Source organism: Mesoplodon densirostris, chromosome 5 (assembly GCF_025265405.1).
Source record: "Mesoplodon densirostris isolate mMesDen1 chromosome 5, mMesDen1 primary haplotype, whole genome shotgun sequence".
Taxonomy (NCBI): Eukaryota; Metazoa; Chordata; class Mammalia; order Artiodactyla; family Ziphiidae; genus Mesoplodon; species Mesoplodon densirostris.
Genome location: NC_082665.1, coordinates 58840184 through 58867252, shown reverse-complemented (window position 1 = coordinate 58867252; position 27069 = coordinate 58840184). Strand labels below are relative to the sequence as shown.

At 40.5% G+C, this 27069-nt stretch overlaps 1 protein-coding gene across 1 annotated transcript in view; it reads right to left on the bottom strand.

Moving 5' to 3' along the window:
* CD96 (CD96 molecule) overlaps nt 1–27069 on the bottom strand; it is a 90538-nt gene that overhangs the window by 21833 nt on the left and 41636 nt on the right. The window contains 2 exon segments of the mRNA XM_060098809.1: nt 22651–22720; nt 22722–22744. Coding sequence (XP_059954792.1) covers nt 22651–22720; nt 22722–22744 — 93 coding nt within the window.

The following is a 27069-nucleotide window of genomic DNA, read 5'->3' as shown; positions in this document are numbered from 1 at the left end:
GGAAAGGAAAAAGAACAAAGACTATCCACGTTTTAAACAATTCTCAGAAGGATAAAAGAAAGAATGATCCCTTTACTCTGGAACTCTGTTCCTTGTATAGGAGAAAGTGTGGCTTTCATTGTCAGTCATAGTCTCGTCAGTCATAGTCTCATCTCTTATCTCCCTTCCCATGGGCCAGCATCATTCATTCTTCCTCCCTCCCCTACTCTCTTCCTCTCACTGGGAGAACTGACCTTCATAGTATTCACCAAGTGACATAGTAAGTGAAAGCAGAAAGGAATGGTTTTACAGTGGTGATACATCATAACAATGGTGATGATGATGACGAAGAAAAAGAATGAGGAAGCAAAAATCAGAGAACTTTGTATTTATTTGTGAGCTACCACCATCACCTAGAAATCTCAGTCTAATATGCAACTGCCAGCCACCTTTGAAAATACTTTTTACTTAGAAGGAACAGACATTTTCCAATTGCCCACACTGGGTGCTAGCACTGATTAGTAACATATGATTTAATTCGGGCAGGATTCACTGGAATCCTGATGAAGTATGATAACTGGGGATTTCATTGGTATTAAAAGGACCGACTAAATGTTCTCTTCTAGAGGTCAGAAAATAATGTCACATAAATCCTTACTTACTGCAGATTTACTGCCGGGGAAGAATTCATTTGTTTGATTCCATCTAGCGAGTGTTGTTCCTGGACCATGGGAAGAGGAACACTGCTTCGGGCATGCATGTTGCCTTGATCCTTGCCTCACTGTGTCTCTTGCCTGGTTTAGATAACAGCCCTATGCTTCCTCTCACAGGCAGGCCTGTGGAGTTTGTTGAGGGCTGAATCAGTGCCATAGCTTCTGGGAACAAAAGGATCAATGACAGCTATCACTATCTTGAGGGAGCCCAAGGTCAATTCAGTCTCCAGCTGAATTTTGTTTTGGTCTTGGCTTAAGGGTCTGTGTCAAGTTGCATAGGTTATTGAAAGAATGAATCCTTTAATCTGGGATTTTGTCTATCATGCAGAAGTCAGAGCTGAAGCCAGCAAGAGATAGCTTTACAGGATGGTTAAAGGTTAAGGCCTCTTGGCATTACATGACACAACCTCTGACAATCTCAACATTGTTATCTCTTGCTACTCCCTGCCTACATTCTTTCATATATTCACCAAGCATTTGGGAGCCTCTATCTTCCAGGCATTGGAATTGGCACTGGGGATACAGTGGTGAGCTTCCCTGGAGTTTAAGTTCATGGAGGATATGGACATTAACCAGAGAATCACATAAACCAATCCAAACGTGAGAACATTTGAAGGAGAGAAGGCCTAGTCAGAGTCCCAGGAAGGCTGCCCTGAGGAATGTAGAGGGAGAATGGAGGCAGGGGAGGGGCTGTGGGAGCTTTAGAGGACACAGCAAGTGCAAAGGCCCTGGGGTGGTCTACACACTGTGGTTTAGTATTAGTAATGTGTGGTACTTGTCTATTCCAGGGCTGGGCCTTTACAAGCCCTCAGAAGTGTTTGTTCTGTGTGTTGAACTGAACTGAGTGTTGTCACAGTGCACATCCATGGCCTCAGCAGCAGAACAGTGATCAAACTGTGGCACGCTGGTGGCAGCCAACGCTGCTTGTTTCTCTGAGCTGTTTTCTTTTGTTTTACTTCTGTTTCTGAAAGCAATCCCTTCCTAGAGCCTGACCTAGAGATTCTGTAACTATAAGAGGACATATGTATCTGTCAATCTCTTGACATCAAGTACAGCATTTTAAAAGACTTGCCTTCATATTCCTTTCAGTCAAGTCTTTAAAAGATTTGTATTACATATTTCAGTATGCAAATAAGCCATACTTGCTTTTTGTCTTTTCTGTTTTAAGGTTATGTTTACACTCACAATATGGCAAAACCTCTTCAGAATTCAATAGTTGGTTTTATATTATGAAATACCATGTAGGCAAGTAATACGCCAAACCCAATGATAGACAGTTGTTTGCTTTGTTTGCTGGTTGTTTATTTCTTCTTCAGTTTGAATGTTTATTGTTATTTAACCTTGTACATGTCCAGAGGTACAAGATAATGATCCTTGGTTTCCAGGAAAGAAGAAGGGGTTTAGAGGAAAACACTGCTTAGTACAAAATGGCTTGCTATATTAATTCATAAACTGCCGTGAGGTTAGATGAGATTTGAAACCTTTTGAAGCCCATTTCTATTAAAACTTAAAATGGGGCTTCCCTGGTGGCGCAGTGGTTGAGAATCTGCCTGCTAATGCAGGGGACACAGGTTCGAGCCCTGGTCTGGGAAGATCCCACGTGCCGCAGAGCAGCTGGCCCTGTGAGCCACAACTACTGAGCCTGCACGTCTGGAGCCTGTGCTCCGCAACAAGAGAGGCCGCGACAGTGAGAGGCCCATGCACCACGATGAAGAGTGGCCCCCGCTTGCCACAGCTAGAGAAAGCCCTTGCACAGAAATGAAGACCCAACACAGCCAAAAATAAAAATAAATAAATTAAAAGAAGGCTCAACATTTAAAGAAAACAAAAAACAAAAAAACCCCCAAAACTTAAAATGCTTTTTCACTAACGTTAAAAATTACTCCTTTATGTTATCACTAGAAATTCAATGAAGTCAGAAGACAGCTCCAATCAACTCAGAAGACAGTTCTGAGTTGGATGGAGGCAACAGAGACATGTTCTATAAGAGCTAATTCTGGTTGGCTCCTTATGACATTAGGAAGCAAAACCCAATCACTTAACCTGGACTCTTGCCATCTTCCCAGTGACCATCCCTCTCACTGCCGAAGAAGGAAAGGCAGGGAAATGCTAGAGGCCCCATGTGGATTAATTTGGGGAAAATATTGAAATATTTTCCAAACAATTTAATTATTTAACATCGACTACTATGTGTTAAATAAAAAAGACAGGTGAGCAGTTGTGATGTAAGTGGAGAATAAAGGATAAAATGGTAATGACAACAACAAAAAAGAAATATTGATTTGGTCATTGCTTCCTCCTTCAAGGAATTAAAAAATACAAGTAAAAGTACTGATTTATTTCAAGATTAATTTTGATCACTGGACCCTTCTTTTGATCCCGGCCTACTTCTTGGACTGGACTGTGTGAGCCTTAGTTTTAGAGTTGCTCTTTATGCATTTTTACATTTCATACTCTTAATAACCATGTGAACTGGAAAATATTACTTCTGTTTTTTTTTTAATATAAGAAAACAGTATTAGAGAAGTGAACTAACTTGCCCTGGATAACAGAGCTAGTAGGTGGCAGAGATAAGAATTGAACCCAAGCCTGTCTGACACCAAAGATTATATTCAATCCACTCTGGTAGCCATAAAGTGTAATTAGGCTTTATGGTTTATCACAGGCTATTGAATATAGTTCATTGTGCTATATAGTAGGACCTTGTTGTCTATCCATTATACCCAATAGTTTGCATCTGCTAGTCCCAAACTCCCAATCCACCCCTCCCCCAGTCCCTCTCCCCACTGGCACCCACAAGTCTATTCCCTATGCCTGTGAGTCTGTTTCTGTTTTGTAGATAAGTTTATTTGCATTCAATATCCTGTGATACACCATAATGGAAAAAGAATATGAAAAAGAATGTATATTTATGTATAACTGAATCACTTTGCTGTATAGTAGAAATTAACACAACATTGTAAAACAACTATACTTCAATAAAATAAAAAAAATTTTTAATTAAAAAAAAGTATAGTTAGCCTTGTTAATAGCATGGAAGGAAATGTTAGAGAGCCCAAGGCAGATTAATTGGGGGGAAATCTTTGAGAACCAAGGTTTAGCCATGGAAGAGCTTAGTCATGGTCCCTAACACACAACCACTCAAAGCAGAAGGCCTTTATATCCTCTGCTTTTCTCCTCTCTCCTCTCTCCCATCATCACCTCTTAGTTTCCTGTCATGAGACTACCCAGTCTTTGGGCCGTGACCAGGTGCCTTTTTCTTTAGGGAGCCTTCTTCTGCTCTTTCTAAAACCCTTCCCTTGTTAATCACTTTCTTCTTTGTACTTTAGAAAATATCTTTACCCCACTCCCAAATGTTTATGGAGTTATCAATACTTATTGAGAACCATGTGTTATCACTGTTCTAGGTAATGGAGAGACATCAGTAGACCAATCAGACCAAAAAATCCTGCCCTCATGGGATTTACTTTCTTGTGGGGAAAAGCCAGACGAGTAAATTATACAAGATGTTAAAAGATACTAAGGAGAAAAATAAAACAGGGAAAGAGGACAGGAAGTGAGATAGAGGGTGTTACAGTTTAAAATGAGTTGGTCATGGAAAGCCCCACATTGAGAAGGTGACATTTGAACAAAGACTGGGAGAAAATGAGGTGTGAGCCATGTGGATTTTGGGGGGAAGAATTTCCAGGAAGAGGGAATGAGTGAAAAGGCCCTGAAGTGGGAACACCCAGGTCATGTTGGAGGAACAGCGAAGAGGCCGATTTGGGTGGAGCCCAGTGAGCGAGGGGGAGAGTAGAGTAGTGGGAATATAATAAATTGGATGTAACATGTGACCTTTCGGGCCAACTTTATAGATATCTGCTTTTTCTCACTGCCCACTTTCCTCCTCCACTCATAAGACCACGATCATGGGGGGTTTCATTTACATCTGAATCCATCTCAAGTAGAAGTAGACACATAATTCTAGTATTTTTTTGTTTTTATTAAAACACACACACACACACACACACACACCAAACAATTTATGAAGACAGACTGGTTAATTTCTCAACCATTTTATTTCCTACCTTGGGTTCCTACCATGTTCCCAAAGGGATTTAACGGAACTAATAATAAAACGTAACATTTTGACACTATGAACCAGGTACTATACTACCTGGTATTTTACATGCCGAGTGTCCTCTGTTGCTTTTAATAACCCATTAAGGAAGGCAGTACCCATGCTAACACTCTTCCTTTTCTTCCTTCTCTTGTCTTTCCCCATTTTCTTCAAGCATCCTCACCTTGGCCATGTTTTTAGAACTCTTTATTACTTGTCAATCCATCACACCATTGCCAAGAACTACAGCTTTCTGTGGACCATCTCAGTGGGTAAACCATCACCTCATCATGTTTGCTTCATTTTCAATGAATTTATTTTATTTTACTTACAAACTTTTTAAATAAAATTGTATATGTGTACACATGATGATTTGATATACATATACATAGTGAAGTGATTACTATACTCAGCCCGTTAACATGTTGTCTCTTTTCACATGGTTACTTTTGTGTGTGTGTGTGATGAAAGCATGTGAAATCTACTCTTAGCAAATTCCCAATATTCAATACAGTATTACTAACTATAGTCATCATGCTCTACATTTGATCTCTAGACTTACTAATCCTACTTAACTCCAACTTTGTACACTTTGTACACTGGGGTAGTTACACTTTGTACACTTTGTACACTGGGGTAGTGTACACTTTGTACACTGGGGTAGTTACCCCAGCCCTGGTAACTACCGTTCTACTCTTTGCTTCCATGTATTTGACTCTTTTTAGATTTCACATATAAGTGAGATCATGTAGTTCTTTTCCTGTGTCTGCCTTATTTCACTTAGCATAATATCCGCCACTTTCATCCATGCTGTTGTATATCATAGGATCTCCTTTTTTAAGGTCAAATAACATATATATATATATATATATACATACATACACATATATATATACACACACACATACATAAATATATATATTTTTTTATCAATGGGGACTTAGGCTATTTCCATATCTTGGCTACTGTGAATAGTGCAGTGAATATGGGAGCAGAGATATCCCTTAGAGGTGGCTTTCATTTCCTTTCTGTATATACCAAAAAGACAGGTTGCTGGATCAAATCATAGTTCTACATTTAAATTTTTGAGGAACTTTGAAAACCATTTTCCATGTTTTTCATACTGTTTTCTATTAAAGGCTACATCAATTTACACTCCCATCAACAGTGTACAAGGGTTCTCTTTTCACCATATCCTTGCCAACACTTATCTTTAATTTTTTGGATGACAGCCATTCTAACAGGTGTGAGGTGATATTTCATTGTGGTTTTGATTTGCATTTCCCTAATGATTAGTGATGTTGAGCATCTTTACATACCTTTTGGCCATTTGTATGTCTTCTTTGGAAAAATGTCTGTTCAGGTCTTTTGTCCATTTTTTAGCAGGTGGTTTCTTGTTTTGCTATTGAATTGAATAAATTCCTTATATATTTTGGATATTAACCCCTTATCAGATATATGATTTGCAAATATTTTCTCCCAATCCATAGATTGTTTTGTTGATTGTTTCCTTTGCTGTGCAGAAATTTTTTTTAGTTTGATGTAGTACACTTGTTTATTTTTGCTTTTGTTGCCTGAACTTTTGGTGCCATATCAAAAAAGTCATTGCTGAGGCCAAGTGATGTCAAGGAGCTTTCTCCCTATGTTTTCTTCTAGGAGTTTTACAGTTTCAGGTCTTATATTTAAAATTTTAATCTATTTTGAGGTGATTTTTGTGTATGGTATAAGAAAAGGGTTCAATTTCATTCTTTTGCATGTGGATATCGAGTTTCCTAAGCACCATTTATTGAAGAGACTACCCTTTCTCAGTGTGTATTCTTGGTGCCTTTGTTGAAAATTAGTTGACCATATTTGCTTGGGTTTATTTCTGGGTTCTCTATTCTATTCCGTTGGCCTACATGTCTGTTTATGCATGTACCATACTATTTTGATTACTACATCTTTGTAGTATAGTGAGAAATCAGGAAGTGTGATACCTCCAACTCTGTTCTTCTTTCTCAACATTGCTTTGGCTATCTGGTGTCTTTTGTGAATATGAATTTTAGGGTTGTTTTTTTCTATTTCTGTGAAAAATGCCATTGGAATTTTGATAGGGACTGACTGAATTGAATCTGTATATTGCTTTGAGTAGTGTAGACAATTTAACAATATTAATTATTCCAATCCATGAACATCAGATGTCTTTTCACATGTTTGCATGTCTTATAATTTCTTTCATCAATGTTTTATATTTTTCAGTGTACAGATATTTCACTTTCTTGCTCAGATTTATCCCTCAGTATTTTACTCTTTTTTGATGCTATTGTGAATGAGGTTGTTTTCTTAATTTCTTTTTTGTTGTTGCTGGTGTCACTGAATTTCTTTTAATTTTAACGGATAATGCAGAGCAGAATTTTCAAATGGGACTCTTTGTACCTCCATTTTAGGTGAGGTCCCAAAGGCTAAGAATGATATTACAGGGCAAGTCATCCTCACTTCTAAAGTAGAGTTTTAGACCACCTAAACTCTTAGGTACACCTAAACATGTACCTTGGCCTCCTGTCTTTTCCTAGGACATGGAAGGACATGTGAAGATAGAGTAGAATGGGTTCATCAGTTCTGGTCCATCATCCACCTCAAGGCTATGTAAGGGGATGAAAGCAGCCCTGGTGAGGATTTCTTTGGAGAGAGTTGGGGTGCTATGAGTCAAGTCCCTTTTCATGGATGAGGAAAAGAAGAATATGCTCCCTTAGCTTAGTCCAAGTGAAGTGTGGGTTCAAGAGATCACTCAGAGCTCTTGACCTGTGTGTACTGGAGTTTGGGACAAAGGGGACTAGTGCCCTACTCAGGCTAAAGAGGCTACATTGGGAGCCTATGCTTAAGTCGCAGTGTTAAATGGGCATAGAGAAGAGAGATATGGCCATACTGGGGAAAAAGAGTACTTCCCTAAACAGGAGGCCAAGGTACATGTTTTCCCAGACAAAATAGAATGACACAAAAAGAAATCTCCCCCAGGAAAAAATACTAAGAGGAACAAAAAAGCTCCCAAGCTGACAAACCCCCAGAAGCTAACAGGCAGGGAGGGGAGGAACGCAGGAGACAGAAAGAGAAGCATGGCCCATCAAGGGGACAGGTCAGTCACAGATTTCTGAAATCTGCTGAAGTGCCCCATGAGGTCAAGATGGCAATTTTTATTTTCCCCAGCCTTAGGGCACCTAAGTCAGATTACAGTCAGCCTGACAAGGAAGGTCTTTCCTTACCTACCCCTCCTCTTTTTTCCCCATTTCATGATCTCCAAAGAGAGAGTCAAGCCAACAAATAGGAGTGGAGAACAGGATGGAGCCAGGAAATCTCAAAGACATCTCCCATGTCTGTCTCTTACCACCCCACCCCGCCCCCGCAACCAAGACATAAAAGACACAACCTCACATCCCAGGCTTCCACAGCTGAGGTAGACCCACACTTGGTGGGAAGGAGGGAGAGAAGTTCTGAACTGAATTAACTTTTGCAAATTTTGACATTACATTGACAAGCTTTTTAAATTATTGACACAAATCTGTTCTTGTGGCTGAAAGGGACCAGATAATATTTATTATATAAAAATCACCAAAAAAGCCAAGGAAAAAAATTACCTAAAATTTCTTTCAGAGGCTAGGCAGAAATTCAACAGAGCTCATTTGGACAGAGAATGATGGGGCAAAAGAAAATTATTTTTTTCTAATCTACCCAGTTCAGTTTATTTATTCAACTAAAAACAGAGGTAAAATTTATTTGTAAGTTCAGGCTGCTGCTGTCATAATGATCAAGTTCATCAAGCTCAATTGTCTAAGACTTTGCCTATTCTTATGTAAAATTAAACTTGAAAATTTAACTTATTTTCTCAAATAGTAATATTTTCACTGGGCCCTCCATTCTACTGACATAGCATTTATCGATATAACTACCCAGTCTCCTTGACAAATGTGTAATTGTATTCCAGTAATTCACCTGCAGCACAAAGAGGCTTTAAACCCACAATGGCATAGACTGGAAAACTGCACTTAAAAGAATATAGGCCAGCAAATACATCTAAACACATCCAAGTCAGCCTCATCAACCCCCAATGTCAGGATAAGGTGGATATTGATCCTCAGGTCAACATAAAGGAGATGTGTGGTGTGAAATCTTAATTTCTACATACAACTGTTTTCCCATGGGAGGCAGATAGTTTGGGGAACATGTGCTCACTGAAGGACTAAAGGCAATGTGTATTGCCGGATTACTGGTCCAGAAAGGATTTGCAAGACTCCTTTGGGGGAAGATAACAGTAGGCAGGACAGAGCTCATCACACATCATGTGGTGTGTTCACAGACACTCAATAATTAGGAAATAAACTGAATAGGACGTCTGATAGCTTTTCCCCAGACGTACCTCACCCAAAAGGGGGAAAACTGAATAAACACATACCCAAGGTAAATCAGTCATCAAGGAGGCTACCCTTGACTTATGGGTGACAGGAGTGGAAAAAATTGAGAAATTCTTTAAAAACCTGTAAAGTGTGTCCCAGGTGAATGGTGGTGAGAAAGATGTAATATCCAGAATTCCCTAGGATTCCAGGGAGAGCACTGGAGTTTTATATAGATTCTGTACATATCTCTGAGCAATAAGAATTATAGTATAATGATGTTGAGGGGAAAAGGGGTAACGAATGGAGGAGGGTCTTCTTCTCCAATTAATTTCCAACTGAGGAAATGTCAGCCCCACTTCTGGAGGCAGCATTTCTCAGAAAGCACTGGTCCAGAGAAGGAAAGATTAATATAGGCATAGCTGTCATACTGACCTTTGCATAGCAGCAATACCAGCTTCACACTAGAAGGGATTTATTCAATGTCTAACGACATTTATTGAGCACCTATCATGTACTCTCAGAGGCAGTAAGACTTGGGCTTTGCAGCTGACTGTTTAGGTTGTTTCACTTTCTGCACGACTTTGGGCAAGTTAATTAACCTCTTTGTGCTTCAGTATCTTCATCTGTAAAATGGGGATAATGACAGTACTTATACCATTGTGTCTTGGGGAGGGTTAAATGAGATAATACATTTACTAGTTTAGAATAGTGCCAGGCACATCAGAGGCACTCAAATATTAACAAACATTGTTAACATTATTGCTTAGTACTATAATACAATCATGGCAGTTGGGAAAATTTTTTAGGTAATAACTAGAAAAAAAAACTTGGAAAGCCCTTGTGTGATAGTTTTATAAAAATATTTTATTTATTCCCCCACATTTAGGCAGACAACCCTGCTGAGGCTTCTGTCACACACAGAACTCTCAATTTCTACATATGCCCATTCTAGTTCAGACCATTATCACTTTAAATCTATATCATCTGGTCGTCATCATTTGGTCTTCTGTTTTACTTACATTTTTTATATACTCAAAAAACCATAGTGGGTGTTTGTTGATGTTCAGATCGCAGATCGAATCCATAGCCTATTAACCTAAGCTCACCTCCACCTGGTTCCACCTCACCTAAGCAACTTGCAGCCACCTTCCCAACAAGCACTGTCAGCACTCATCCTGCTTGTCTTCCTAGGTCCTGCATACATTTTATTTTATGCCTTTGCTCAAGACCATTATGTGAAGATCTGTCTCTCATCTTTCTTTTATTTGAGTCTATATTTCTTTCCAGACTCCCTGCACAACTTTCCTGATTCTACTCTCCATGTCCCCAGAACTCATTTACTTTTCTTAATTTTTGGTGCTTGGATACATACGATAAAGGCAGAAATGATCAGACAGCAACAGAGGTGTCCTGACCCTTGAAGACAGGTATGGCAGGACCAGAGAAGGTGTCAGAAGTTGCTATCACAAACAAATCACATAGGTTTCTCGTTGCCTTGCAGAGTCTCTCTGGGACCCCCCCTCTTCACTTTAGAATATCCAGATCTACAACTGATCTAATCTGCTTCCCCTGTATTTGTGCTGGACTAATCTCATCTAATTCCAGGTTGATCTCCCACCCATTTCTGACAGGCTTTCTCATAAATTAGTAGTTTCATTGCATCCCCTGTGGAACTACGTCCTTCAGTCTGTACCCTTCCTCTCTGATTCCCCCCACTCACCAAGGATCAGGTGTGCTCACCTGGAGAGCTGGCCAATGGTTAGAATCAGACTGGATATGGTATTTCACTCAAAGCTTCCAGGAGTAGAAAGATCTAGACTGTAAGGATTATCTAAGTTTTTAGAGAGGGCTTAATAGCAAAAGTAAATGCCATCAGGTCCAAGAGTTGTACACAAAAATAGGAGGCAAAGCCAAAAGGTCTGTGGCATGGTAGCCAGTGAAATGGGAGGCTAGGCAAGCGGGTCTGGCTAGATTGTAAACTCTGTGCAGCAGGGGGCCTGCCAGTCTCATTCATTACTGTATCCCAGCGCCTCAAAAATTCCTGGCTTGTTGTCAGCACTCAGTGTTTGTTGAATGAAAGGTCTTGGATGACTGCTACAGTCGGGGCTGGCGTTTCTGAGGCTATGCTCTCTGAGGTTTCTGAGGTTCTGCTCTCTGAGGCTACATAGTCTAGAGGCAATTCATGGCCAGTGCGTTAGAAGGCATAGGGCTCTGCTCAGGGCAATGGAAGGTTGGAGTTACGCCAGTACTGTCTCATCCTAGATTTGCCTGGGGTCTCTATGGCTCCATGCAGGCTTGTCTCATCTCACCACTTAGCTTGTCAGCCTCCTGTCTTTTCCTAGGACAGTGCTGCGAATGCAGCTGGCACTCAGAAAACACGTTAGTTCAGGTTGAATTCAGCTGGGCTTCCCTGGGTAACTCTTGAAGTTGGCCGTGAGTTATAAGGTTCCATTGTTTGCATTACTTTCTATGTTTGTTTCAAGAATATCCTTTCATTGAGGAAAAAAAAAGAATACAAATTGGATGTTTGCAGCAAGATCTGTAGCTTAATAATTATGACTGAATTATATAGTTCACTACATCTTAGAATTTAGAACAAAACCATAGCCTTTTGAAGTTGGTTTCTATGACATGTTCCACCCCATTTCATTTCTTTTTTTTTCTTTTTCTTTTTTTTTTTTGTTACGCGGGCCTCTCACTGTTGTGGCCTCTCCCGTTGTGGAGCACAGGCTCCGGACGCACAGGCTCAGCGGCCGTGGCCACACGCCCAGCCTCTGCGCAGCATGTGGGATCCTCCCGGACCAGGGCATGAACCCGTGTGCCCTGCATCGGCAGGCGGACTCTCAACCACTGCGCCACCAGGGAAGCCCCCCATTTCCTTTCTTAAAAGAACACAAGGGCGAACCCTACCAGCTTCTGAGGCAGCCAGTCATCATGTGATTTCACAATTACCCTCCAGATTGCCAAGATGAGATTTAGATTTTTCAGTTGTAATTCAGTATTATTCTAAGCAAATAAGTTTCACTTAGATAAAGCAGCCATTGATTTAACATGTTTTTTTGACATATAAAAATCAGACTGAGGGCTTCCCCGGTGGCGCAGTGGTTGAGAGTCCGCCTGCCGATGCAGGGGACACGGGTTCGTGCCCCGATCCCGGAAGATCCCACATGCCGCGGAGCGGCTGGGCCCGCGAGCCATGGCCGCGGAGCCTGTGTGTCCGGAGCCTGTGCTCCGCAACGGGAGAGGCCACAGCAGTGAGAGGCCCGCGTACAGCAAAAAAAAAAAAAAAAAAAAAAAAAAAAAAATCAGACTGAAAATTATTCCAAACATTATCTTGTTACTATCTTGACAGAGGTCCAGATTTTGTAAAGTGAGAAATAGCTAGTCTTATTATACATGAGCCTGGAACTAAAACAGGGTTTCTCAACCTCAGCACTATTGACATTTTGGACCTGATAATTCTTCGTCCTGTCTTATGTTGTAGCATCCTCAGTCTCCGCGTAACAGATGCTAGGAGCACTATCCCTTCCCCCATTTTGGCAACCAAAAATGTCCCCACACACTGCACATGTCCCTGGGAAGGGGCCGGAGGCAAAATCACCCTGGTGAGAACCATTGATCTAAAACAGTCCTGAGGTCCAGTGTAATGGGGCCTTATTTTTAAGGAGGTCTTTTGATTCTCCAGAAATTTCCAAACTGTATCACCTTAGTATGATAGCAGATCAGGTAGCATTTTTTCTGCTTTTAAACAAATATATTTATTTGACTGTGCTCTTTCAACCTCTCTAATACTAGTGCTATATTAGATTGTAGACTCTTTGAGGATAACAAATGTCCTTTCCTTTTTCTTGAATTTCTTCACAGAAATAAAAATCGTGTTTGAAATGATGGAACAATTTAGTATATGTCAACTAACCCCACAGAAAACTGAGCTAGAAGAAATTCATTTGTGCTTTCAATGAGCAGAATGGATATGGCATGACAGCATGATTCTTTTTTCTCTTTTGTTCACTGTTGTATTTCTAGCACCTAGAAGAGCACCTGGTACATAGGAAGTGCTCAATAAACATGTGGTGAATGAATTATGTCACTTCCCTTCTAAAAAAAATGTTTAATGAGGTTCCTCCCATCTCTTAAGGTATAACATTTAGAATCCTTAGACTGGGTCTGAAGGCTCTTTATTCTGCAGTTTCCAATCTTCATCCCTGCTTCTCTGCTACACAACCCCACTCCTCTGACCCAAACTTACTTACTAAAATTTTCTCAAATCCCCATGAATATCTTCACCAATGCATAACTGCTCATTTTGTTCTCTTTGTTTAAAATGTTTTTTCAAGCTCTTAATAGTCAAATAAATACAATACATCCTTCAAGGGTCAGCTTATTTCATCTCTCTTTGTAACACCTCCTGACTCCATGAACTCATAGGCACCTTTCCATACTCAAAGCTTAAGAATTCTTGGTCCGTATCTCTCCCTGAGCATTTTAATTCTATAAAACACTGCACCTTTCACCTTACTATTTGGATTTATTTTCATATGTGCATGTCATCTCTCTCCAAGTATAAGGCAAACTTTTTCAAGGCAGAAACAAATTATCATCTTTTTTTGACACCATGGAGTCTATTAAATGATATCTACATAGTGAAGGAACATTATTCTCATTTATTATTTTTCATTCATTTATTCAACTAATATGTTTGCATGCCTACTCTGTGCTAGGCATGCGTGAGGAAGCGAAATAAATATGGTCCCTGTCCTCATGAAGTGTTTAGACCATTTGGAGAAAACATGGCATCTAATGTATTGAGAACTAGATTTATAGTCAGAAGACTTTGGTGTGAATACTACTTTGCCACTTATTAGTCATGTGGTTATTTAAGCTCTCAGCATCTCAGTGTCCCCATCTGGAAAATGGAAATGGTAATGCTTACTCTGTCTACCTCTCATAATAAAGAATATCAAACCACATTGAATTTTAGGTGCAAACGTCTTCTAAGTGATAGGATGTGGTTGTTTTAATTTGTCCACAAATTCTTTGACACTTTTTCCTTCAAGAAGTGGAGCCCAATTCTCTGCCTCTTGAGTATAAGCTGGACTTAGTGACTTGCTTTTAACAGATAGAATATAGCAAAAGTAATGGTGTGCAATTTTGCAGACTGGGTCATAAAGAGGGAGGGTGGTTTTGTCTTGGTGACTCTATTCCTTGAATTATTTGGTCTGGGGGAAGACAGCTGCCATATTGTGAGCAGCCCTGTAGAGAGGCCCATGTGGTGAGGAGCTGAGACTTCCTGCCAACGTGTTCAAGCTTGGAAGCAGAGCCCTCAGCTCCAGTCAAGCCTTCAGATGATAGGAGCTCCAATCAACAGCTTGACTACCACCTCATGAAAAAACCTGAGCCAACCACTCAGCTAAGCTGCTCCTGTCTCATGTGAAACCACGTGAGACAATATATGTGTTATAAGTAGTTAACTTTTTTTTTTTTTTTGCGGTATGCAGGCCTCTCACTGTTGTGGCCTCTCCCGTTGCGGAACACAGGCTCCGGACGCGCAGGCTCAGCGGCCATGGCTCACGGGCCCAGCCGCTCCGCGGCATATGGGATCCTCCCGGACCGGGGCACGAACCCGCATCCCCTGCATCGGCAGGCGGACTCTCAACCACTGCGCCACCGGGGAGGCCCCAAGTAGTTAACTTTTGTTTGGGTAATTTGTTATACAGCAATGGATAGCTAATACATAGAGTACTAAAGAGACTTAAGGTATTAATGTTGAATATGCTAATATTTGTTGAATGAAGAATATCATAATTTACTATGGTTTATTGCTAAATGATGAGTTAAAAGTGGAAGAAAAAGAAGCATAAAAAAAGAAAATTACAAAGCTTTAAGAACTAGGAAACACTTCCGGGTAAGATGGCGGAAGAGTAAGACGCGGAGATCACCTTCCTCCCCACAGATACACCAGAAATACAGCTACACGTGGAACAACTCCTACAGAACACCTACTGAACGCTGGCAGAAGACCCCAGACCTCCCAAAAGGCAAGAAACTCCCCACATACCTGGGTAGGGCAAAGCGGAGAGATTCCCACACAGAGGAGCGGTGCCGAGCGGCACTCACCAGCCCGAGAGGCTTGTCTGCTCCCCCGCCGGGGAGGGCGGCGCTGGAGCTGAGGCTCGGGCTTCGGTCAGAGCGCAGCGAGAGGACTGGGGCTGGCGGCGAGAACTCAGCCTGAAGGGGGCTAATGTGCCACAGCTAGCCGGGAGGGAGTCCGGGAAAACTCTGGAGCTGCCGAAGAGGCAGGAGACTTTTTCTTCCCTCTTGGTTTCCTGGTGCGCGAGGAGAGGGGATTAAGAGCGCCGCGTAAAGGAGCTCCAGAGACGGGCGCGAGTCGCGGCTGAAAGCGCCGAGCCCAGAGACGGGCGTGGGACGCTGGGGCTGCTGCTGCCGCCACCAAGAAGCCTGTGTGCGAGCGCAGGTCACTGTCCACACCGCCCTTCCGGGAGCCTGTGCAGCCCGCCACTGCCGGGGTCCCGGGATGCAGGGGCGGCTTCCCTGAGAGAACGCACGGCGCGCCTCGGGCTGGTGCAACGTCACGCCGACCTCTGCCGCTGCAGGCTCGCCCCGCACTCCGTGCCCCTCCCTCCCGCCCGGCCTGAGTGAGCCAGAGACACCAAAGAGGCTGCTCTTTTAACCCTGTCCTGTCTGAGCGAAGAACAGACGCCCTCCGGCGACCTACACGCAGAGGCGGGGCCAAATCCAAAGCTGAGACCGAGGAGCTGTGAGAACAAAGAAGAGAAAGGGAAACCTCTCCCAGCAGCCTCAGAAGCAGCGGATTAAAGCTCCACAATCAACTTGATGTACCCTGCCTCTGTGGAATACATGAATAGATAACAAATCATCCCAAATTGAGGAGCCAGGAGTCAGTGCTGTGCCTCTGAGGTGGGAGAGCCAACTTCAGGACACTGGTCCACAAGAGACCTCCCAGCTCCACATAATATCAAACGGCGAAAATCTTCCAGAGATCTCCATCTCAACACCAGCACCCAGCTTCACTCAACGACCAGCAAGCTACAGTGCTGGACACCCTATGCCAAACAACTAGCAAGACAGGAACACAATGCCACCCATTAGCAGAGAGGTGGCCTAAAATCATAAAAAGTCCGCAGACACCCCAAAACACACCACCAGACGTGGACCTGGCCACCAGAAAGACAAGATCCAGCCTCATCCACCAGAACACAGGCAGTAGTCCCCTCCACCAAGAAGCCTACACAACCCACTAAACCAACCTTAGCCACTGGGGACAGACACCAAAAACAATGGGAACTACAAACCTGCAGCCTGCAAAAAGGAGACCCCAAACACAGTAACATAAGCAAAATGAGAAGACAGAAAAACACACAGCAGGAGAAGGAGCAAGATAAAAACCCACCAGACCTAACAAATGAAGAGGTAATAGGCAGTCTACCTGAAAAAGAATTCAGAATAATGATGGTAAAGATGATCCAAAATCTTGGAAATAGAATAGACAAAATGCAAGAAACAGTTAACAAGGACCTAGAAGAACTAAAGATGAATCAAGCATCGATTAAAAACACAATAAATGAAATAAAAAATACTCTAGATGGGATCAATAGCAGAATAACTGAGGCAGAAGAACGGATAAGTGACCTGGAAGATAAAATAGTGGAAATAACTGCTGCAGAGCAAAATAAAGAAAAAAGAATGAAAAGAACAGAGGACAGTCTCAGAGACCTCTGGGACAACATTAAACGCAACAACATTCAAATTATAGGGGTTCCAGAAGAAGAAGAGAAAAAGAAAGGGACTGAGAAAATATTTGAAGAGATTATAGTTGAAAACTTCCCTAATATGGGAAAGGAAATAGTTAATCAAGTCCAGGAGGCACAGAGAGTCCCATACAGAATAAATCCAAGGAGAAATACACCAAGACACATATTAATCAAACTGTCAAAAATTAAACACAAAGAAATCATATGAAAAGCAGCAAGGCAAAAACAACAAATAACACAGAAGGGAATCCCCATCAGGATAACAGCTGATCTCTCAGCAGAAACTCTACAAGCCAGAAGGGAGTGGCAGGACATAATTAAAGTGATGAAGGAGAAAAACCTGCAACCAAGATTACTCTACCCAGCAAGGATCTCATTCAGATTTAATGGAGAAATTAAAACGTTTACAGACAAGCAAAAGCTGAGAGAGTTCAGCACCACCAAACCAGCTTTACAACAAATGCTAAAGGAACTTCTCTAGGCAAGAAACACAACAGAAGGAAAAGAACTACAATAACGAACCCAAAACAATTAAGAAAATGGGAATAGGAACATACATATCAATAATTACCTTAAATGTAAATGGACTAAATGCTCCCACCAAAAGACACAGACTGGCTGAATGGATACAAAAACAAGACCCATATATATGCTGTCTACAAGAGACCCACTTCAGACCTAGAGACACATACAGACTGAAAGTAAGGGGATGGAAAAAGATATTCCATGCAAATGGAAACCAAAAGAAAGCTGGAGTAGCAATTCTCATATCAGACAAAATAGACTTTAAAATAAAGACTACTAGAAGAGACAAAGAAGGACACTACATAATCATCAAGGGATCGATCCAAGAAGAAGATATAACAATTGTAAATATTTATGCACCAAACATAGGAGCACCCCAATACATAAGGGAAATATTAACAGCCATAAAAGGAGAAATTGACAGTAACACAATCATAGTAGGGGACTTTAACACCCCACTTTCACCAATGGACAGGTCATCCAAAATGAAAATAAATAAGGAAACACAAGCTTTAAATGATACATTAAACAAGATGGACTTAATTGATATTTATAGGACATTCCATCCAAAAACAACAGAATACACATTTTTCTCAAGTGCTCATGGAACATTCTCCAGGATAGATCATACCTTGGGTCACAAATCAAGCCTTGGTAAATTTAAGAAAATTGAAATTGTATCAAGTATCTTTTCCAACCACAATGCTATGAGACTAGATATCAATTACAGGAAAAGAGCTGTAAAACATACAAACACATGGAGGCTAAACAATACACTACTTAATAACGAAGTGATCACTGAAGAAATCAAAGAGGAAATTTAAAAATACCTAGAAACAAATGAAAATGGAGACATGACGACCCAAAACCTATGGGATGCAGCAAAAGCAGTTCTAAGAGGGAAGTTTATGGCAATACAATCCCACCTTAAGAAACAGGAAACATCTCGAATAAACAACCTAACCTTGCACCTAAAGCAATTAGAGAAAGAAGAACAAAAACATCCCAAAGTTAGCAGAAGGAAAGAAAGCATAAAAATCAGATCAGAAATAAATGAAAAAGAAATGAAGGAAACGATAGCAAAGATCAATAAAACTAAAAGCTGGTTCTTTGAGAAGATAAACAAAATTGATAAACCATTAGCCAGACTCATCAAGAAAAAAAGGGAGAAGACTCAAATCAATAGAATTAGAAATGAAAAAGGAGAAGTAACAACTGACACTGCAGAAATACAAAAGATCATGAGAGATTACTATAAGCAACTCTATGCCAATAAAATGGACAACCTGGAAGAAATGGACAAATTCTTAGAAATGCACAACCTGCCAAGACTGAATCAGGAAGAAATAGAAAATATGAACAGACCAATCACAAGCACTGAAATTGAAACTGTGATAAAAAATCTTCCAACAAACAAAAGCCCAGGACCAGATGGCTTCACAGGCGAATTCTATCAAGCATTTAGAGAAGAGCTAACACCTATCCTTCTGAAACTCTTCCAAAATATAGCAGAGGGAGGAATACTCCCAAACTCATTCTCTGAGGCCACCATCACCTTGATACCAAAACCAGACAAGGATGTCACAAAGAAAGAAAACTACAGGCCAATATCACTGATGAACATAGATGCAAAAATCCTCAACAAAATACTAGCAAACAGAATCCAACAGCACATTAAAAGGATCATACACCATGATCAAGTGGGGTTTATTCCAGGAATGCAAGGATTCTTCAATATACGCAAATCAATCAACGTGATACACCATATTAACAAACTGAAGGAGAAAAACCATATGATCATCTCAATAGATGCAGAGAAAGCTTTTGACAAAATTCAACACACATTTATGATAAAAACCCTGCAGAAAGTAGGCATAGAGGGAACTTTCCTCAACATAATAAAGGCCATATATGACAAACCCACAGCCAGCATCGTCCTCAATGGTGAAAAACTGAAACCATTTCCACTAAGATCAGGAACAAGACAAGGTTGCCCACTCTCACCACTCTTATTCAACATAGTTTTGGAAGTTTTAGCCACAGCAATCAGAGAAGAAAAGGAAATAAAAGGAATACAAATGGGAAAACAAGAAGTAAAGCTGTCACTGTTTGTAGATGACATGATACTATACATAGAGAATCCTAAAGATGCTACCAGAAAACTACTAGAGCTAATCAATGAATTTGGTAAAGTTGCAGGATACAAAATTAATGCACAGAAATCTCTGGCATTCCTATATACTAATGATGAAAAATCTGAAAGTGAAATCAAGGAAACACTCCCATTTACCATTGCAACAAAAAGAATAAAATATCTAGGAATAAACCTACCTAAGGAGACAAAACACCTGTATGCAGAAAATTATAAGACACTGATGAAAGAAATTAAAGATGATACAAATAGATGGAGAGATGTACCATGTTCTTGGATTGGAAGAATCAACATTGTGAAAATGACTCTACTACCCAAAGCAATCTACAGATTCAATGCAATCCCTATCAAACTACTAATGGCATTTTTCACAGAACTAGAACAAAAAATTTCACAATTTGTATGGAAACACAAAAGACCCCGAATAGCCAAAGCAATCTTGAGAACGAAAAATGGAGCTGGAGGAATCAGGCTCCCTGACTTCAGACTATACTACAAAGCTACAGTAATCAAGACAGTATGGTACTGGCACAAAAACAGAAATATAGAGCAATGGAACAGGATAGAAAGCCCAGAGATAAACCCACGGACATATGGTCACCTTATCTTTGATAAAGGAGGCAGGAATGTACAGTGGAGAAAGGACAGTCTCTTCAATAAGTGGTGCTGGGAAAACTGGACAGGGACATGTAAAAGTATGAGATTAGATCACTCCCTAACACCATACACAAAAATAAGCTCAAAATGGATTAAAGACCTAAATGTAAGGCCAGACACTATCAAACTCCTAGAGGAAAACATAGGCAGAACACTCTATGACATAAATCACAGCAAGATCCTTTTTGACCCACCTCCTAGAGAAATGGAAATAAAGACAAAAATAAACACATGGGACCTAATGAAACTTAAAAGCTTTTGCACAGCAAAGGAAACCATAAACAAGACCAAAAGACAACCCTCAGAATGGGAGAAAATATTTGCAAATGAAGCAACTGACAAAGGCTTAATCTCCAAAATTTATAAGCAGCTCATGCAGCTCAATAGCAAAAAAACAAACAACCCAATCCAAAAATGGGCAGAAGACCTAAATAGACATTTCTCCACAGAAGATATACAGACAGCCAACAAACACATGAAAGGATGCTCAACATCTTTACTCATTAGAGAAATGCAAATCAAAACTACAATGAGATATCATCTCACACCAGTCAGAATGGCCATCATCAAAAAATCTAGAAACAATAAATGCTGGAGAGGGTGTGGAAAAAAGGGAACACTCTTGCACTGCTGGTGGGAATGTGAATTGGTACAGCCACTATGGAGAACGGTATGGAGGTTCCTTAAAAAACTACGAATAGAACTACCATATGACCCAGCAATCCCACTACTGGGCATATACCCTGAGAAAATCATAATTCAAAAAGAGACATGTACCAAAATGTTCATAGCAGCCCTATTTACAATAGCGCGGAGATGGAAACAACCTAAGTGTCCATCATCGGATGAATGGGTAAAGAAGATGTGGCACATATATACAATGGAATATTACTCAGCCATAAAAAGAAATGAAATTGAGCTATTTGTAATGAGGTGGATGGACCTAGAGTCTGTCATACAGAGTGAAGTAAGTCAGAAAGAGAAAGACAAATACTGTATGCTGACACATATATATGGAATTTAAGAAAAAAAAATATCATGAAGAACATAGGGGTAAGACAGGAATAAAGACACAGACCTACTAGAGCATGGACTTGAGGATATGGGGAGGGGGAAGTGTAAGCTGTGACAAAGTGAAAGAGCGGCATGGACATATATACACTACCAAACGTAAGGTAGATAGCTAGTGGGAAGCAGCCGCATAGCACAGGGAGATCAGCTCGGTTCTTTGTGACTGCCTGGAGGGGTGGGATAGGGAGGGTGGGAGGGAGACGCAAAAGGGAGGGGATATGGGAACATATGTATATGTATAACTGATTAAATTTGTAAAATAAAATTTAAAAAAATCTAAAAAAAAATCCTATTATAAACCATAATGAAAAAGAATATATATATATATATCTGAATGACTTTGCTGTACAGCAGAAATTAATACAACACTGTAAATCAACTATACTTCAATAAAAAAACTTTTTTTTAAATTGAAACAAAAAAAGAACTAGGAAACAATCAGATGGATGTAAAACTTCTATTGGGTGATTTGCAGGCATTTCTCATCCTGCCACATGCTTCATTTTCTGAGAAATATCAACCTGTGACAGTGACTTCAGGCTATATGCTAAAGGTTACAGGCTAAAGGAATTGTTCATTCCTACTGACTGCTTTGTCTTATTCCACTTTCAGTTCTCACTTTGAGCTAAAATTGATAGTTTAATTAAATAAGAAATAAAAAGCATACTTCTACTCTATGTAGAACATCCTTTTCTGTGTTAGAGAAAGTCACCTTGGTTCTTTGTTAAACAAAAAGGCCATAGATATGGAAATTTATGATTTGTTTGCATCAATACCAACTTCTGAAAGTCACTGCTATCCCTTTGTCACAGTAACACTGACCCAGCCTGAACTCCATTATTAATAATGCCACTAGGAGGCTGAATTCAAGTCCACACCAGTGAACTTTGTCAAAATTAATATGAACCAGAAGAAATTTAAATTTAAAACTATCTACCCACCTCTGGCCCACAGGATCCCCATTTACAACCAATTTCTTAAACACCCTACTGAGAACATAGATGTGGAGGAGGACTGTCAATTTATTAACTTATTTAGTAATAAATACAGAACTTAAATTTCTCATTGAAGATTTATTGACCCTGATTTTGCCAGGTCTTCAAGTGAAGGACTTTGGAAACTGTGCTAATTCATTTAATCCATGAGAATAGTACTTAACATATTTACTTAAAACACCATAGGCAAGAACAGGGCATGAATCATACAAATTTTCTGAAAAGTTTTTCTTTATCAACCTACTTAGTTAAAGGATTAATAGCTCATGGGAAGTAAAACAGTATGAAAACATCCTTACCTGTAGGAGATATGCTGTTGGCTGGAGAAGGCTGGGTGCCATGGGTAGATTCTGTAGCATCAAGCAGAGAAATCTGTTGGAGGGTTCACTGAGCCTGGAAGGATTAAATAGACATGGGTAATGAACAAAATATTGTGATAGGAAGATAAAGTATTAACTTAGTTCCCCCCAAACCTTTACTTATTCATCTAACAAATTATTATTGATTAAAAACCATCATTATTGCCCTGCTATGGGCAAGGCAGTGGAATTTAATGGTGGATGACAAAGACATGGAGCTTTCTTTAAAGAGCATACAGCCTAGAAAATAGATAGGTAGCCAGGCACTGTGTTTAGTGCTGTGACAGCAGAAGTGAAGGGTGCCACGAGAATGCAAAGGAGGGGCACCAACCAGCATTGAGAGGTCAGGGAAAGCTTCCTGGAGAAAGAGACATTTAACCAAAACCTGGTAAAATAATTACTGCAGCTAATGTTTTGAGGTATTTGAAAAGTAACCATACAGTTTACATATCCATAAACCCACAAACTTTTTTTATTACTAAGAGTAGAAACAATGATACAGCTCTCCAATGGGACACAACATCAATAAACCTAAGACTGATGGTATTATTGTGCTCTTTCTAAAATTTCCATTTTTTTCATAAAACTTTTATTTGGCTATAGCTTTTCTCTCTGTGTGTGTGGGGGGGTGTCTCGGATGAAAGAGAGGCTGGAATACGTTGTTTTACTTATCACATTATACATTCATGTCATTTCCTTAATAAGTCTCCGTTATCGTACTGTAAAATAATCCTATTAGTATTTTAAAACAATTTACAAATGTAAGAAGGACCTATTGACTTTAGGAATATGTGGATTAAATATAATTAAATGATTTCCAGACTAGGGGATTTTGTGATTTTTCTAGATATCATGGCACTGGGTACAGTATAACACATCTGATGAGCTGTATCAATTATGTGGACATTTAATTAGAAATTATACTATTGTTCTTATTCTTTAATTTACTTTAAGGAATAAGTATATACAATTTAAGTTATGTCACTTGATAGCACGTAGCACATTGGAAGGAATTTGTTTTTGTGATCTAAATGCATCTATGTTTTATTCTCATTGGTAGTCTGTTATTGCTGTTGGCTATAGGTAGTACTCACAGCTGGCTGTGACTTGCTATCATAAATGATCCTTTCCTATTAATCTCTGAGGAGGTTGGGGGGTAGTTATATGGAGAGTATGTGAATAGGTCAGCAGAATGACTATTCTCTTCCCCTTATGCCATCTGGGACAAGTTTGAACTCTTCAGCATGACACACAAATCTGATCACGATTTAATCCCGCATTACACTCCTATCTTCATTTCCTGATGCTGACTATTATCTTTTACATCTCTTTAAAATCACACCCTCAGGACTTCCCTGGTGGCGCAGTGGTTATGAATCCGCCTGCCAATGCAGGGGACGTGAGTTCGAGCCCTGGGCCGGGAAGATCCCACATGTCGTGGAGCAGCTAAGCCCATGCGCCACAACTACTGAGCCTGTGCTCTGGAGCCCACAAGCCACAACTGCTGAGCTACTGAGCCACAACTATTCCCGGGATCAGTCATGGTATGAGGGAAATCATAAAACCAGTTGAAAATCTATTTAATCAATAAGACAGGCAGAATATTACCCACCCCAGGAGGTATCTGCACTCAACTCTTTTTTTTTCTTTTTATAAATTTATTTTATTTTTGGCTGCGTTGGGTCTTTGTTGCTGTGCACGGGCTTTCTCTAGTTGCGGCGAGCGGGGGCTACTCTTCTTTGTGGTGCGCAGGCTTCTCATTGCGGTGGCTTCTCTTGTTGCAGAGCACGGGCTCTAGGTGCGTGGGCTCCAGAGCGCAGGCTCAGTAGTTGTGGCGCATGGGCTTAGTTGCTCCGCGGCATGTGGGATCTTCCCGGACCAGGGCTCGAACCCATGTCCCCTGCATTAGCAGGTGGATTCTTAACCACTGCGCTACCAGAAGCCCCTGCACTCAACTCTTGAACTGAAAAAAAAACAAACTATTCCCTCTACCCCCTAAAAAAACAAAACAACTCTGTGTATATGCAAAAACATTGACTCCTCCATGCTACAATATAAGACATTCTGACAGACTAGGTCGGCGTGATAGAATATTTTTAGAAAGAGCCTTTTTTAAAGTTACTATTGAATCATGACAATTTTTCAGGCCCTGGTACTCGAATAGCTGCCTGACGAGCCACCTTCACCTTGACCCCTTCCCCTTTCTGAGTTTTCTAGAATAAGAATCACTGAGCACTTGAATGTCCTGAGAGACAGGGGGGTAAGGTAGGGAAAGAAGCACCTCAGAGGGCTGTTACCTTGCAGCCTTCCAACATTATTCTTTTCTGGGAAAAAAAGAGAGCAAAAAGTCCTCCCCTTCTCTCCCTAAATCTCCTTTTTGTTCTGTAATAGTCTTAGAATTTCTCTACTTTAGCACTACGAGACAGATTTTTCTCCTGCATTTTCATGTCAATATCTGTCCCACAAGGCAATGACTCTTACACAAGGCATCAGAACTTTACTCAGAGTTTATAAAGCATGCAGTAGTACTACTGCAGGCAGAAAGCATGTTTGGAAGTAAATGTTTAAGAACTTACAACAAATAGGAAAATAGGACATGGCAGTGGTACCGCTTTGCAGAGCCTCAACTGTATCTTCTAAATCATTCAAAAGATAAATGTCAGAATATGAGCAGAATATAAGCTATAATTTTGGGAAACTGAACTGTTTGAGATTTACTGTCTTTAATATTTGATCGTAAAGGATAAAGACTCATTTGACAATTTAAAATTGCCTAAAATTATACTAGATCAGGGCTGTCCTGTAAAATTGAAATTATGGTGTGCTTTGAGTATCAGAATCAGTGCTCTTCCTTCTTACCTTAAAAAATATTCACTACCAGGCTTCCCTGGTGGTGCAGTGGTTGAGAGTCCGCCTGCCGATGCATGGGACACGGGTTCATGCCCCGGTCTGGGAAGATCCCACGTGCCGCGGAGCGGCTAGGCCCGTGAGCGATGGCCGCTGAGCCTGCGTGTCCGGAGCTTGTGCTCTGCAACGGGAGAGGCCACAACAGTGAGAGGCCCGTGTACCGCAAAAAAAAAAAAAAAAAAAAAATTCACTACTTTCTGATCTTAAAACCAAACACAGTTCAAGAGAATGAGAAGGAAAGCCTGGAAGAAAATGTTTGCAAAAGATATATCTGATAAAGAACTGTTATCAAAATATATCCAGAATTCTTAAAACTTAACAATAAGGAAACAAACAACCTGATTTAAAAATGGGCCAGATGGACTTACCTCGTGGCGCAGTGGTTAAGAATCCACCTGCCAATGCAGGGGACACGGGTTTGAGCCCTGGTCTGGGAAGATCCCACACGCCGCAGAGCAACTGAGCCCATGCACCACAACTACTGAGCCTGCGCTCTAGAGCCCCCAGGAGCCACAGTTACTGAGCCCGTGTGCCACAATTACTGAAGCCCGCACACCTAGAGCCCGTGCTCCGCAACAAGAGAAGCCACCGCAATGAGAAGCCCGCACGCTGCAACGAAGAGTAGCCCCCGCACACTGCAACTTAGAGAAAGCCTGCGCACAGCAACAAAGACCCAACACAGCCAAAAATAAATAAATTTTTTTTAAAGTTTTAAAAAAATAAAAATGGGCCAGAGACAGATATCTCACCAAAGAAAATATACAGTTGTCAAATAAGCATATAAAAACATGCTCCACATCATATGCCATCAGAGAACACAAATTGAAACAACAATGAAATACTGCTACACCTATTAGAATGGCTGAAATCCAGAATATTGACAGTACAAAATGCTGGCAAGGATGTGGAGGAACAGGAACTCTTATTCATTGCTGGTGGGAATTCAAAATGGTACAGCCACTTTGAAAAACAGTTTCTTGGTTTCTTATAAATCTAAACATACTCTTACCCTACAGTCTAGCAATTGTGCTCCTTCGTATTTACTCAAAGGAGTTGAAAATGCATGCCCCACAAAAACCTGCATATGAATGTTTATAGAAGCTTTATTTTTAATTGTCAAAACTTGGAAGCAAACAAGATGTCCTTCTGTAGATGAATGGATACATAAACTGTGGTATACGCATTCAGTGGAATATTATTCAGTGCTAAAAAATAAATCTATCAAGCCATGAAAAGACATGGAGGAACCTTTAAATGCATATTACTAAGTGAAAGAAGTCAATTTTAGGACAGTGAAATTATAGGGCTGAATGACCTAACCTAACCATAATGATGAGTACATCATTTGCCTAAATCTGTAGAATGTACAACACCAAGAGGAAACCCTAAAGTAAACTAAGGACTTTGGGTGATTGCTATGTGCCAATGTAGCTTCATCAGTGGTGACAAATG